Source organism: Ictalurus punctatus, chromosome 28 (genome assembly GCF_001660625.3).
Source record: "Ictalurus punctatus breed USDA103 chromosome 28, Coco_2.0, whole genome shotgun sequence".
NCBI classification, from domain to species: domain Eukaryota; kingdom Metazoa; phylum Chordata; class Actinopteri; order Siluriformes; family Ictaluridae; genus Ictalurus; species Ictalurus punctatus.
The window spans coordinates 3,007,128-3,021,754 of record NC_030443.2 but is presented as its reverse complement, the minus strand read 5'-3'; the positions used below and the strand labels follow the sequence as shown (position 1 = coordinate 3,021,754).

At 38.6% G+C, this 14,627-nt stretch overlaps 3 protein-coding genes across 7 annotated transcripts in view; all 3 read right to left on the bottom strand.

Moving 5' to 3' along the window:
- LOC124626480 (uncharacterized) overlaps positions 1-7,348 on the bottom strand; it is a 7,464-nt gene extending 116 nt beyond the window's left edge. The window contains exons 1-7 of the mRNA XM_047151975.2: positions 6,797-7,348; positions 5,126-5,452; positions 2,947-2,978; positions 2,791-2,823; positions 2,450-2,510; positions 2,189-2,356; positions 1-1,876 (exon numbers count right to left, since the gene is read on the bottom strand). The exon at positions 1-1,876 is cut by the window's left edge and continues 116 nt beyond it. Of these exons, the coding sequence (XP_047007931.1) occupies positions 609-1,876; positions 2,189-2,356; positions 2,450-2,510; positions 2,791-2,823; positions 2,947-2,978; positions 5,126-5,452; positions 6,797-6,815 (1,908 nt within the window). The 5' untranslated portion in view covers positions 6,816-7,348 and the 3' untranslated portion in view covers positions 1-608. The remainder of the gene's footprint in view (positions 1,877-2,188; positions 2,357-2,449; positions 2,511-2,790; positions 2,824-2,946; positions 2,979-5,125; positions 5,453-6,796) is intronic.
- The window catches only part of LOC108259935 (uncharacterized), an 86,185-nt gene that overhangs the window by 22,114 nt on the left and 49,444 nt on the right, over positions 1-14,627 (bottom strand). The gene's annotated exons all lie outside the window — the stretch shown is intronic.
- Positions 7,913-13,772, bottom strand: LOC108259763 (putative leucine-rich repeat-containing protein DDB_G0290503). Its single transcript, XM_017459489.3, has 7 exons — positions 13,548-13,772; positions 13,018-13,072; positions 12,567-12,905; positions 12,151-12,182; positions 11,910-11,970; positions 10,134-11,516; positions 7,913-9,687 (listed from the first exon to the last, which is right to left on the bottom strand). Exons 2-7 carry the CDS (start codon positions 13,034-13,036, stop codon positions 8,450-8,452), a joined length of 3,072 nt encoding a protein of 1,023 aa, XP_017314978.2. The 5' UTR covers positions 13,037-13,072; positions 13,548-13,772; the 3' UTR covers positions 7,913-8,449.

The window sequence follows — 14,627 nt, the reverse complement described above, 5'->3', positions numbered from 1 at the left end:
TGGGATAAAGTGGTTAAGTAAGTGAGTGAGTGAGTGAGTGAGTGAGTGAGTGAGAAAGAAGGAAATAACAACATAAAACATAAAATATAATAATGAAAACAGCATAAAAGAACACTATAACAGTAATGTAAAGGTAATGTGCCGGTAAAATTAAGGCAAATAATAAAATGTAATTAAATATTAAAATGGGGTCGTTTTTAGCAATTCTTTTTTCTTTTTTTTTTTTTCTTCAGTGGAGCCTGATGATTGTTTATTGATATGTGTGTTCCATTGTTTGGTGCATAATGTGTACGGTACAAAATGACATTACTAAACATAATAATTATTTACGTCCTAGGTTGATAACTCATGCAAAGTTTAGGGTACAATTCCACCATCACAAAATGGCCTCATCACTTTTCTAAACATTTATTAGACTCTCACTGATATACTGTCATGAAGCGTTACAGACAAGCATGCTGTAACAACAACTAAATCCTTTCCACCAGTTTTATATGAGGCTGGTTGCCAGGACATTTCTTCTCTCCAGTAAATATGTCAGATTTAATCATAGATTTGCATCATAAAACTCATCACTGTGTGTGAAAGCAAAGTGAGAGTCTCAATAATCATATACTCCCACCACGTTTCCTACACTTGTTTAAGGAGACCATTTCTCCAGACTCTTCTTGAACCTCTCTTCCCGATATGGATTCTTTTGTCGCGTCTCTAAGCTGTGCCAGGGTCTGTTTCAGGAACTCCAGCTCTCGATCCTTCTCTTCGATCAGTCCTCTGAAATCTTCCTCCATCTGTGATTTAGAGGTCAAAAGATTTCTCTGGATTTCAGGAAGCATGATCTTCATTAGGTTTCTCTCTGCCTCCATTCCAGCCTCTCCTTCATAGGCCTTCCTGATCTCCTCCACCTTTTGTCTGAGTCTCTCGTCCATCTCTCTCCTCTCCCACTCTATCTTTTCATTCAGTATCATAATCACATTCTCGATCTTTGTCCTCTTATGCCTTTCTCCTTCCAGTTCTCCTTCCAGTTTCTCTTTTTTCACGTCATCCATTTCTTCATGAATTTTTCCTTCCAGATCAGCTATTTGACTGTCCAGCTGTGTGATATCTTTTTCATGCTCCTGGATCATTCCTTCTATCTTTTTCAGAGAATTCTGGAGCTGCTGTTCTAGTTTGACTCTGAGCTCTCTTTCTTCTTTTGCGATCTTCTTTTCTTTAGCATACATGATCATTTTAACAATCTCAGATTCCATATCCAGGTAGACCTCACTGCTGTGGAATCTCCCTTCATTTTGCACCACCATCTTCTCGATCTTCTCCAGCAGCTCTGAGACCTGAGAACCATCTCCACTCTCCTTAATGTTGAGACAATGAAACCTGTTCCCACATTTCTCTACAAGCCTCTGGATTTCCTGGTCTCCTGATTGGATAAAATCCTCAATGTTCTTCTTCTGAATTTCATCAGAAACAGTGAAAAGAAGGAGGACAGTCTCCCAACATCCCTCTCCAAAAATCTCCTCCATTGTCTCCAGCATCCCTCGCTCCTCTCCTGTAGGCTGCTTTACAGGTATGGGTATGACCAGGAGGAAGGCGTGGGGTCCTGGAGCAGACAGACAGACACAGTGTCCCACGTCCTGTCTCAGCTTCTCCACAGAGAGTCCGGGAGAGAACCAGTCAGGAGTGTCCACCACAGTCACCTTCCTCCCAGCCACCTCCCCCTGTGTGCTCTCACTCTGCTGGGTGGATGTAGATGTATCTGTAGATGTAGTAGCCTGGTTCCTCTCCTCTCTGCCCAGGATGGTGTTTCCTGCTGCACTCTTTCCAGACCTCGTCCTCCCCAACAGCACCAGCCTCAATCGTGAAGAATCTGAACTTGATGATGCTCCACCCATTGACAATGAAGTAGAAAGTTACGCTGTCAGTCAACTTAATCATATGATTTGGCAGGCTGACGAATTATTAATAGTATACCTTTGATTCAGTGATTATGAAAAGGCATCAATTAGCCTAATGTGTAAACAGCATAACAAGATCATTAAAAAAATAGGTATATTATATTTATAAAGATAACTCTTTTGCTTTTAATATATTTTTGAGACAAAATACCCCACTGTTCATGCCAGGAACATTCCCCAAATATTCTTACCATTTTATATTAATATTATATAATATACGATGACCAAAAGCCACTCACTGACTGGAGGCGCCAATTTTGACGAGTCTGGGTCTGTACCATCTTCCAGTTCTCCTGTTGCTCTTTTTAGGTCCAGCTTGGTGTTTTTTAATTCTTGCTCAGTTTTCTCTAGTGCGCTGTGCTTCTTGAGAAGTTCCTTCATGATGCTTTTAACATCTGTATTATATTCTGTAATTATTAAGGTTAACAGCGAAGTGCAGTTAATGTATTGAATGCAGAATACGCAAGATTGCTAAGCGATCGATATGGTTTTAACCGTACCAGTCAGCAGAGAAGACTCTTCCATTTTTATTTTCTCCTCTTCTGTCCATTTTCTTCCCCACTGCAGATGTGAATCAAACAGAGTAAAGGATTCTGTATTGTCTATCATATAGACATTTTAGCACTAACATTAATGATATACTATAAAACATCAAAACTATCATTATATTTACATCTTCTTTTTTTTAAAGAAAAGTTTGAAAAGATTTTAACTTTATTGGTCAATGTTATTACCCCAAAGGATTATGCTCTGAAACATCTCTAAAGTACTTGCCATATTATATAATGTTTTAAATGCTTTTTATAGTAACCTTCAGTTTTGAATAGAAATGTGTGCCTACCTGCTGGATATTAACATATGGAATGACACCACACTAGGAAAGAAATTCATATAAAGCTAGTAAAACAGGATTATGATAGAATTATTATATACCATAAGGAAAAAAACAATTAAATTTTTACTGAATTCAAGATAAATATAAAAGGCGTAAAATTACCTGAAAGAGTCTGCTTAACCTTCGAAGAGGATCTGCATGAGATAATTAAGAGAAGCTAAGTTGCAGACCAACAACAACTCTAAATAAATCACAAAACTAGCTTGCACTGAAACGTCTTTCTTGAAAAGAAATTCACCAGACCTTGGACATTAGACATGGTTTGGATTGGACATGTCAATTTGAATAAATCATAATGCTAAATCTTGTCTCTTGAAAATATGCATTGTTTAAATGAGTGTATTGTGTGAAACATACTTACTCATAATGTCTAAAAAAAAAATAAAAAAATTTAAAGACACCCAATGGCGCCCTCTACTGGTGCAATACGTAACGTACAGAAATGAATCAGAGAACGAATCATGTTGGTGAACTGAATCAAAAGATACTACCAAATGTTCAGATTCTTGATGGGGTGAATACTCGGCATTCCTCTATTCCCAGTTACACAAACAGGCTTAAATAAGTATGGCATACAGGAACGGACTTTACCATTAGGCAAAGGTCGGCAATTGCCTTTGACCCCCGAGCTACCAAGGGCCGCTGCATAAACTTATAGTTAAAAAAGTTTGTTTTTTAGGGTTTACTAAAAACTCCAGGGTCTAACACTTTTCATCCTTTGCCTCCTTAGCCTTATCTAATGAGATAAGAAGTCCTTGACGTTCGACTGCAGATTTGTTTTGGCACGAGTACAAAACGGTATCACAATCCCCATTTTTTAATCCAATGGGGATTAAAACATATACTGCCTCAGCTTCAAATAAGACTGTGAAAGACAGAGGTGTGATTCTGTCATCTGAGAGGATTCCTAAGCAAGGCCTTATAAATACCTGAAATATAAGAAGTCCTTTGTTTTGACTAGGTGTAGCACGCATGTTTCTTATCATTTCTGAGTGAAGTGCTAATTTAGCTGGACTGTACCAGCACTGTGATGCTAACGATTAAGTATTAGCCGCTGCTAGCGAGCTTGTCAGCAGTGCTGCTGAGGCGGTGAACTGTTAGTAAAAAAGTAACGCTTTATTCACTTCAGAATGGTACATTTTAATGTTTTAAAGCTGGAATATTACAAAAATCTAGTGTTCTGTTGAATGTGTAATTTATTCTGAGGTAATGTAATGTAAAAAAATGAACAGTATCCCTTAGAGCCTGTATTTAGTGTATGGAGACATGCTAATATAAAATTTAACCCTCCTATAAATATGGTTGAGAACATGGTCTACTACATAGGATTATTATACAAAACAGGTTCTGACTGCTTTAAAAAAAAAAGAAGAAGAAGAAGAAGAAGAAGAAGAAGAAGAAGAAGAAGAAGAAAAGACATTACGTGTGAACACAGCAGTTGAAATGAATGGTGAAATAAATCAATAATTCTCTGTCTGTCTACTTTATGTAATTTGGTTGCATTTTCAACATAATTACATATGTATTTCAGCATATTTACTCTTCCTATGTGTACAAGTTAGGGTCATATATTTTCATCAAATCTCAAACATGATATTTGGTGACATGAATAGACTTTTGACTATAACTACAATAAGTGTTGCCGGCTTTATTCACAGAAATGGTAAGCATATTCGTCGAAAACAACCTTAAAATAACTTTTAAATTCCTTTGAATGATTTCAACCCCCCAACCCCACAGAACCCAAAAAGCACCTAAGCCCTTCTGAAAACCTAGGGAAAACCCCATTTTGCACTCCAGTCAAACGTAAGTGCTAATCATATCTGAGAGACAACTGTGAACAATCTAAGCAATGACTGAAATAGCGGAAATATGAAAAGCAGGACGATGTCGCACACAGAAATTCGGTTTTGCAGCAGGGGAAAGGTGCAACAGGAAGTTAGACTAGCAACCTTTATCATTTTACAAATCACCCAGCCGCAGAGAGCACACACCAAAATAGAGCATAACAAAGACTAGCACCATTGTTTAGAATGAAGGACTAATCACTTATGTGTCAACAATATCCACATCCACTACAATTTCTGAGTTTTCACTATACAACCATAGGAGGTTGTTGAGTTATTGTTTATTCAAATGACATTTTAGCACATTAGCATCATTTCAACTCTGTACCTCTTTAATCTGAATAACCGCCAGTGTTTCTCTTTTTTTCTTCTTCATTTCGATCCCATTGATAACGAGTTTTGATTGATGGAAAGTGAAGTTCTGGGATACTTACCCCACCACAGTCGTACCGTAAGCTTCCCTGTCCTTTCTCCATCGGTCACCTGACACAGGTAATGTCCTATATCTGATTCACGGCTCTCTCTCAGCTGTAACGAGACGTTTCCTTTGTCCAGCTCCTGAGTGAATAAATGCACTCTGCCCTTGTAACCTCTCCCCTCTGTCATCTGTCTGTTCTTGTAGAGACAAACACAGTCTGTCCCTTTAAACCATCGGATCTCCATGTCAACAGCACTGATTTCAGGAGACAGATGACACGAGAACATGACAGGAGAGCCAAGTTGAGCCTGTTTGTCTTGGTGGGAAAGGAGTTTAAACTCGTCTGTGTGAAAAAAGTGTGAGAAAAGTAACACACACACACAATTAGATTTATCACATCTTCCTTATGGTAAAACATTCCTTATTTTTATTCACATTACACACTTTATACCATCGAATGATTACTTTAAAATCTGAAGGCATTTTGTCAATGTTACGGTTTTCCATGATGAAGTTTCTAGAAGATTTCTTACGACTTTGTGAAAGCAGCATGGGTTTTCTTTTCATTTCACACATCAATACCCTGCACCAATTATCTTGGCCGATTAAAACTATCTAAAAGTGTGCAACATTATAGTTTCTTAGGCCTGGGTTAGTTATCTAGAAGATACTAGCAGGCGCTATTATTATATAGTTTCCACAATCTTTAGTAAATCAAATGCAGGACTGATATAGAAAAAGCACTAGAACTTGTTTTATTTAGAACTTGAGTTTTGTTCTTTTATTTTATGCATTGTTATTATTTTCATTCATACATTCATCTTCAGTATCGGCTTTATCCTGGTCCGAGGTGGACCCGGAGCCTGTCTCGGGAACCCTGGGCGCAAGGCAGGAGAATTCACTCTGGATGGCACACCAGTCCCTCACAGGGCATCATAAAAGCACACATTCACACACTAACTAACTAACCTGCGATTTTTAGCATAGCCAACCCACCTACCTGCATGTTTTTGGACAGTAGGAACCAGAAAACAGAGGAACCTCAAGCAAACATAGGAAGAACATGCAAAGCTCCACACAGACAGTAAAACCCAAGCTCGGTATCGAACAGTGAATCCCATAGCTGTGAGGCGTCAACGTTTCCTGCTGCACCATGCCACCCTTTCATTACTTTCTCCCGCTTCAATGGCCATAATATCATCTATCTAATATCATAACATCAGATCCAGACTTCTGCTCTGACTCCCTTCTGTTATTATGTTACAGATAATACCGTTCAATTAGCTAAGAATCGAGACATAGTTGAGGCACATTTGAAATCTTAAATATACTTCGCAGTTTTTGGTCTAAAATCTAAAGAGGTGCTATGGGCCAATGAAATCTCCATTGCTTAGCAGTCACCAAGACATATGCATTCATTCAGTTCACTAACACAGTTCAAAACTATATCGACATATTTATCATGTACAATATTTGGTTCATCAGTCAAAGGCAGGAATAATGTCTCATAATAGATAGATAACATGAAGTGCACAGGAAATAACGTCTGTAGTGGTGATTCCCCTTTCTATTAACTGCTCTAAAAAAAAAAAAACGAGTAAGATGTTTCCCCCCATCGAAAGACATAACTCATCACGCAGGCATTGAGAACATAAGAACATTTAAACAACATTCATGTTTTACTTACTGTTGGTTGCAGCAGCCATGTCTGGTTTCAATTCAATCGAATCCTTCAGAGAAATAGAGAGAATAGTGTGATATAATGAGTCTGTTGTCTGGGTTTTTTTTTTTAAATGCGATCTTTAATAGAACGTTCCCTTCTTTCTGTTGCCCTTCTTTGCACAGACACCTGCTGCTTTAGTGTGGCAGTTTATCGGTTTTCAGACAGGAAGCCAAAACCTCTCTCGCTTTCATCCGGATTTTTCACCAGTGCGTTTGAGAACGAGCCCCAGTTCAAAATATCTCCTCCCACTGCGCTGCTTGCGTTTACACTGTCGACATTATTCATGTACCGTAATCCCACGTCTCAGAAAGGTCACCAGGTATTACGTTTGTGTTACTTTGTTAAAAGATATCAGTAATCAGGGTCATAATTATTGAGTTGTACCGGATCATGGATTAATTTCTTGCTGGGATATTATGGTAATTCTTCAAGTTTTTGTTGTTTTATTGCGCTACATTCTTATTTTTAATCGTGGTTTTCCTTTATTGCGAAGAAAAAGATTTTTAATCTGAATCAAGAAGCAATACATTCTTTAGGTTAGGCCATTCTTTTATGAATCTAGGATGCCTTCATTCATTTTTATTGCAAATATATTAATACTACCCTGAGTAAATAATGTACTTGGGACTGATCCGGTGTATGGAAGTAAGGGAAGTTTCGGGCATGTTTTACGCCTACAAACTATGGATTGAGATAAAGAGCAATAACACAATTCTGCTCTTGCTCGGACATTACATTTGGAGAGAAGTAAACCTGTGAAAATTTTCGAAGAAAATGACATTATGACATTAATGATGATCAAACGAACGATACTAAATTTTACCAACACTTTTTAACAATATCGTTCACTCGAAAGAGGTCATTAGTATTTGAATTGAGCTTCAAATGTATGGAGTCGTGAATGAGGACTTGATTTTTGGAAGAAAATGGGCCCCAGCTGCCCCTATGAAGGTACAAAGTTTCCAGAGAAACTGGATGTTTCGGGAAAGACTTTTCCCAAAAATGTCCCGTTTCTTAGGGAATTAGGTACTAAGTTCAAGTTATATACAGGAGGGACAGAAACACAAAAATTATAAAAAGGACATGGGTCATAATATTTATTATGCATTCTAATTATAGCACCTATATACAGAACATGATATGTGAATCAAATGTATATTTATATTTACTTATTTTTATGCAATTCCATTTACATTTTATAACTACCAGGACTAACCAAAGACAATCAAAGTACCATCATGGCACACAGACTTTTTAAAAAATATAGTTTTTTAAAATGACAAATGTCACCCATTCTAAAGATGGGCTCGGTCGTGTAAACACATTCCAGCTTGTGTTACAAATACAAAGGACAACGTATGGAAATAACTTTTTTCCTGAGTCTTAAATAACTTTTTTCTACCAGTCTACCCACTTTAAAAAGAATTTGTATCATATTTACAGTCACCTACAACTAATCCCATAAATCTATACTGGTAAAAGAAAAACTTACAAGGAAACTAAATATATAATCGTGTATACCATGAAAGAATACATGAAAGTGTATCTAAACCCTAATATGTACTTTTAGTCGTTCTCTCCTGCTGGATGCTCTCAGCCTACTGGGAATTTCTGAATTTACTTTGGTTCTATTAAGGTCAACATGGTTGTCTGGTATGCTTCTTTTAGCAGACTGTGGATCTCTGTCAGCTTGGAAAGTTTCTCTTTAACTATCTCCATCTCTCTGTCTTTGTCCTCCATCTGGCTGTTGAACTCTTCCTGCATCTTCGTTTTTGAGGCCAAAATGTTTCTCTGGATTTCAGGCAGGATGATCTTCTTGAGGTTTCTCTCTACCTCCATTTCATACACCTCCCTGATCTCCTCCATCTCCTTTTGGTGCCTCTCCTCCATCTCTCTCCTCTCCCTCTCTCTCTTTTCTTTCAGTTTCTTCACCTTTTCTTCCATCTCTGTCCTTCGCTCTACTTCTAGTTTCAGCTCCCTGTCAAGTTCTCTCTTTTTTTCCTCGTCCTTCTCTTCTTTCATCTTTCTCTCCAGTTCAGATGTTCGGTCATTAAGTTGTCTGATGTCTCCTTCATGCTCCTGGATCACTCCCTCTATCTTTCTTAGAGAGTCCTGCACCTCCTTTTGCAGTTTTTCCCTCATTTCTCTCTCGTCACTTATTCTTTTCTCTTCTCTTTCCTTCAGGATCTTTGTCTCCATTGCTCTAATCTGAGATTCTGTCTCCAGGTAGATCTCACTGCTGTAGAATTTCTCTCTGCTTCCTTCCACCATCTTCTCTATCTTCTCCAGCAGCTCTGAGACCTGAGAACCATCTCCACTCTCCTCAATGTTGAGACAGTGAAACCTGTTCCCACATTTCTCTACAAGCCTTTGGAGCTCCTGGTTTCCTGATTGGATAAACTCCTCAATGTTCTTCTTCTGAAGCTCATCAATAACACTGAATATAATCATTGTGTTTCTCCAACATCTCTCTCCAAACATCTCCTCCATTTTCTCCAGCATCCCTCGGTCCTCTCCTGTAGGCTGCTTTACAGGTATGACCAGGAGGAAGGCGTGGGGTCCTGGAGCAGACAGACGGACACAGTGTCCCACGTCCTGTCTCAGCTTCTCCAGAGAGAGTCCATGAGAGAACCAGTCAGAAGTGTCCACCACAGTCACCTTCCTCCCAGCCACCTCCCCCTGTGTGCTCTCGCTCTGCTGGGTGGATGTAGATGTAGCTGCTTGGCTCTTCTCTCTGCCCAGGATGGTGTTCCTTGCTGCACTTTTACCAGAACCCATACCCCCGAGCAGTAGCAGCCTCAGCTCTGTTACAGGAACTGACAATGGAGAATCTGAAGTAGATGAGTCTCCACCCACTGTAAATAAAATAAATCATTATCTTAAAACAGAATTTGTTTTTATTGCATATGAGGTGCACATGGTGCATAATATTAACATTGTTACCAAAGTAAAATGCAAAACTAACTTCGAGCTCCACTGAGGCTCCACTGTCAACCAGCCAATTTAGCGTTTTTTTAAATAGATTTTTTTTTAATTGTCCAAGGAGCATGAGCATAAGTTTATTGTAGCAATACAGCAGAAAATGCAAACGCACTGGGCAACAAACCATAGAGAAATCAAACTAGGTTCAAAATAAGAAGTCTGCACCTCCCTCTACTGGCACAAGTGGGTGTTACGTGACCAGACTTAAAATTATATTTAATTCTTTTATAGTAAATGTCAAATTTCCCCACTCTAGTTTTTTATGGTTTTTTTTTTTTTTTTTTTACCACCTTATGTGTGGAATACAAAAAATACTCACTATATGGAGGCAACCCCTCCATGCTATTTCTTTTCCTGACAGGGGCTGAAGAGTCTGGATGGGTAATGTCCCTTTCTTTCCCCTGAAGCTGCTCGTCTCGTTCCCTTAGCTGTGTCTCTCTTTTAAGTAAAAGACTCTGTTTCTCTTCAAGCTGTTTGTCTTTTTCTATCAACTCGGTTTTCTGTTGCTCCAGTACGCCCATAATCTCCTGTAGTTCTCTGTTCTTGTCCTGCAGCTCTTGTCCCAAAGTCTCCAGTTGATTTTTATTGATTTCCAGCTCTTTTACATTGTTCTCCAGTTGTGTATCTTTCTCACTCATCAGTATCTTTATATTGTCTAGTCGTATGTTTTTCTCCTTAATCTGTTCAGTAGCACTTTTAAGTTTTTCATCCAATTCCATTAACGCTGCATCTTTCTCAGAAAGAGTCCCTAGTTGTCTCTCTTTTTCTTCCAACTGTCTCTGATTGTCTTTTAATTTCTGGGCTGTTTTCTGAAACTCGCTGTTTACCTCTCGGAGTTCGGTGTCCTTTTTTTCCAGATTCATGTCCTTACTCTGAAGTGCTTGTGCATTTTCTGCCAGAAGAAGGTCATTCTCCTGAAGCTGTCTATCTCTTTCCATTAGCTGTCTCTCTCTCTTTGCTAACTGTTGTTTTTTTCCTTCTAACTCGGTTTTCTGTTTCTCCAGTACGCCCATAATCTCCTGTAGTTCTCTGTTCTTGTCCTGCAGCTCCTGTCCCAAAGTCTCCAGTTGATTTTTATTGATTTCCAGCTCTTTTACATTGTTCTCCAGTTGTGTATCTTTCTCACTCATCAGTTTGTTTATATTGTCTAGTTGTGTGTTTTTCTCCTTAATCTGTTCAGTAGCACTTTTAAGCTTTGCATCCATTTCCATTAATGCTGCATCTTTCTCAGAGATAGTTTTCTCATTAGTCTGTAAATGTTGTTTTACAAGTGTGTCTTTCTCTTTCAGCTGTGTGTCTTTTACCTTCAGCTGTTCATTTTTCTCCTTTAATTCTTTTTCCTTCTCCACAAGTCTTCTCTCCTTTTCCTCCACTTGTGTTCGTGCCTCCTGTATCTGTGTGTCTTTCAGTTTCAGTTGTTGATCTCTCTCCTGTAGAGCTCTGTCTCTCTCCTGTAGTGCTTCAGTCGTCTTCTTTAGTTTTGTATTTGTATCACTGAGTAGTGTGTCTTTCTCCTCCATGATTTTTTCTCTGTTTCTCAGTTCTGTATCTTTATCCTCTATCTGTTTTTTACTCTTATTTAGCTGTTGGTCTTTATCTGTTAGCGATTTAGAAGTGGTTCTTAGCTCTTCCTCAGTTTTCTCCAGTTTGCTGTTCTTCTCCTTAAGGGCATCATTAAGCCTCTCATTCTCGGATTTATATTCTGAAATTATTAAAAGTGATCATTAGTTGGTATTTTTGCAGAAACATAATTCATAAACATATACTGCGCGGCCTACATATTTGTAGGCGGCGGTGTGTTCTGGGAAGTGGAGTTTGTGGCACGCATGGACCTGAAATTTAATCTATCATGTGTTTATCATGACTGCTGAAGAGAACAGGAACACTCAGATGCACACAATATCAACAGATAGGTATAATTATAATCCGAAGTGTTAACTAACGATGACCTTGACACGACATCCAGGTATATCATGTAATTACATTTAATATTCCTAATTACTGTGTGTTAAAAGATGCTTGATTATAACTGTGTACATAAAACACTTCCAACAGTCTAAGAAATGTTTTCTTTCACAGCTCTATCTAAACTCACCAGCCAACTGAGCAGATTCCTCCATTTTCATTTTTTCCTCTTCTGTCCATTTTCTATCAATCTGTGGAAATGAATTAAACAGTGTGAAGGACAGGTGAACGTCTGGATTGGGGGAGGGGGTTGGATGGGTTGTGGGTCTAACCTTGAGTCCAGCCACATATATACAATGAACTGTGTATATATAGATAATATATAACCTGATGTCAGTTAGAGGTGTAGAGATGTCTGGTGGTGTACTCACCTGAGAGATGTAGGCAGATCCCTGTGAAGAATCTGGGCAAAAAAAAAAAATGTACAAAATATTTTGAAAAGTACTAATGAACATTATTATATATATATATATTTGTCCTATTATCTATATGTATCCTGTATATTTAAGAAATCTGCTTTCATAAAAACAGAATTGAACAGGGTGTACTTTCTTTTTCCATGTTTAGCTTGAATCTCTCGTTTTCCTGTCCAAAACTATTTTTTTGTTTCAAGTACATGTTGATTGTGTACAGAAATTCTAAACCGTTATTCTTCATTACACATAGCAGACCTTTACGTTTGAATACCACAGAATTCCGAACGTGTTTCTCATTTGTCTTTCCATGATTTTTGATAATCAACTGCAACCGTCAATGCTGAATTGATCAAATGTTCTGCAATACTTACCCGTATCCACATTCATTAGAACTCCCAATACAAGCTCTTCAGTTCTGTCTCCATCAGTCACCTGACACAGGTAATGTCCTAAGTCCGACTCTGTGCAGTCTGTCAGCTGTAAGGAGACGTTTCCTCTCTCCAGTTCCTGAGTGAAAAGATTCACTCTGTGCTCGTAACCTCTCCCCTTTGTCACCTGTTTGTTCTTATAGAGACAAACACAGCGTGTCCCCATAAACCACCGGATCTCCATGTTAACAGCACTGATTTCAGGAGACAGGTGGCAGGAGAAAGTGACCACAGAGCCAGACTGACGCTGTGCAGCATGTGGACAAAGAAGTTTAAACTCATCTGTGTAGGAAAATATGCGAACACAGAGAAAAACAAATGTACAGATTTAGCTTTCATTCCGTTATAAGTCTAGGCAGTATGAGAGAAGTAAAGCACTGAAAGTTTGGCTTACTGTTGCTCACGGTTGCCATCTTGATCTCCTACTGTAGGTTCAGACTAATGAAACACTAAAGAGAGAGAGAGAGAGAGTATTACTAATCTTTTAGAAACAGGGTTCCAGTCAAACCAAACCAATCCCTTGTCAAAGTCAAAGCACTGTTCCCATGCTACTGCTCAAAATAATGCCACAATTTCCAATTTCCATACATTATACTAGCTAGCTACATTACCAGTAAGCTTAGCAAGCCATGTTAACTGTTCAACGCCTCTGACAATCTCCTGCTTGCATAGCGGTGCTGCTCAGAGTTGTAATATCAAGCTAGTCGGTTAAACAGGCAGGTGCAGAAGACCTCATGGAGTATTAACTGCTCGAATAGCAGTATGTCTGCTGCCCAATACAAATAGTTTAGTTCAGCAATAAAAATAAAAATAAAAATAGATGGAACGTTGTGTTTATGTACCTAAAAGCAGAAATGCAATAGATTATACAGAATAATTCCATCATACATCTGTGTGAACTGTTTAACATCCAGATGTGTTTACCTCTGCTCAGAAATCTGCTACTTCACCTGAACGGTGTCTCCATGTCGAGAAGCTCATATTTGTCATATTTGTGTGTATATATATATATTTATATTTATATTAATGAGTCATGATAGCACGCTGCATAAGACTTAAACTGTATTTAAAGGTTTCATGTAGCCTACAAAATACGGTTGTCCATTGTGCATCCAAACAGGAAGTCCAAAGTCCTTTCACTTTAGACTGTGTAGCTTCTGCCGGTAGCTCCGCCCCCTTCTCCTCCACCTCCCCTTCCTCCTCAGATTTCATGGCGGAGTGATTCAGGGTTGAATGAAATTAGCAGTCCCTCTCCGAACTGTACACTTTGGGAGTGTTTTAAGTCTTATATGGTGAGTTAAGTAAGGACTAAAACACGACGGAACGTGTTTATCCACCCGGAAGTGGGTTCATTTTTAATAACAGCAGGTCCCAAAGTGTTTCGTCCCTTTCGTACCACGCAGATAACGTAGAATTTGTAAATGTATGAATGAACAACACGTGATTCTTAACCGTTTATACTTACATTTAATTGCTGTGGAACGTCCGCGAGAAAAGTTAGTTTCTCAGAACAACTATAAACAGTTCATACATCAGTCTCTCTTTTAGGAAGATGGGAGCAGTGTCAGGGAAGACAGTGGTTCTCAAACTGGTGGCCACCAGGGGGGGCCACATAGAAATTCTGGAACATTATATATAATTGTTTTAAAATTAATTAATTAATTTATTTATTTTACCTGTATGTGAATCAGGATTGTCAACCTTTGACAACCCAAACATATACATCTCTTCATATACTAGTGTATAGTACTGTTAGTCACAGTCAGACAACACCTAAGACTATTTAAAATGGAGATGTTTTTAGATAGAGGATATAGTCTCTTAGCTGAGAAAGTTTATACAGAACAGCCCTGTCTGTGGAAAAAATAAACAAAATTGTGCAAATGTGACAGGTTCTTAAACTTGTCACAAATAGGTTCTTAAACTCTAGGGGGCAGCAAAGGGATGCACCTTACACCAGGGGTAAGGTAAAAACCAGGGAGGGGCGTAATCCTCAGGCTTCCA

Coding starts and splice junctions, on each gene's coding strand:
- LOC108259763 (XM_017459489.3), bottom strand. Junction 12,183..12,566: donor TCTAATGAATGTGGATACGG/GTAAGTATTGCA, acceptor TTTTTTGCCCAG/ATTCTTCACAGGGATCTGCC. Junction 11,971..12,150: donor GATCTGCCTACATCTCTCAG/GTGAGTACACCA, acceptor TCATTTCCACAG/ATTGATAGAAAATGGACAGA.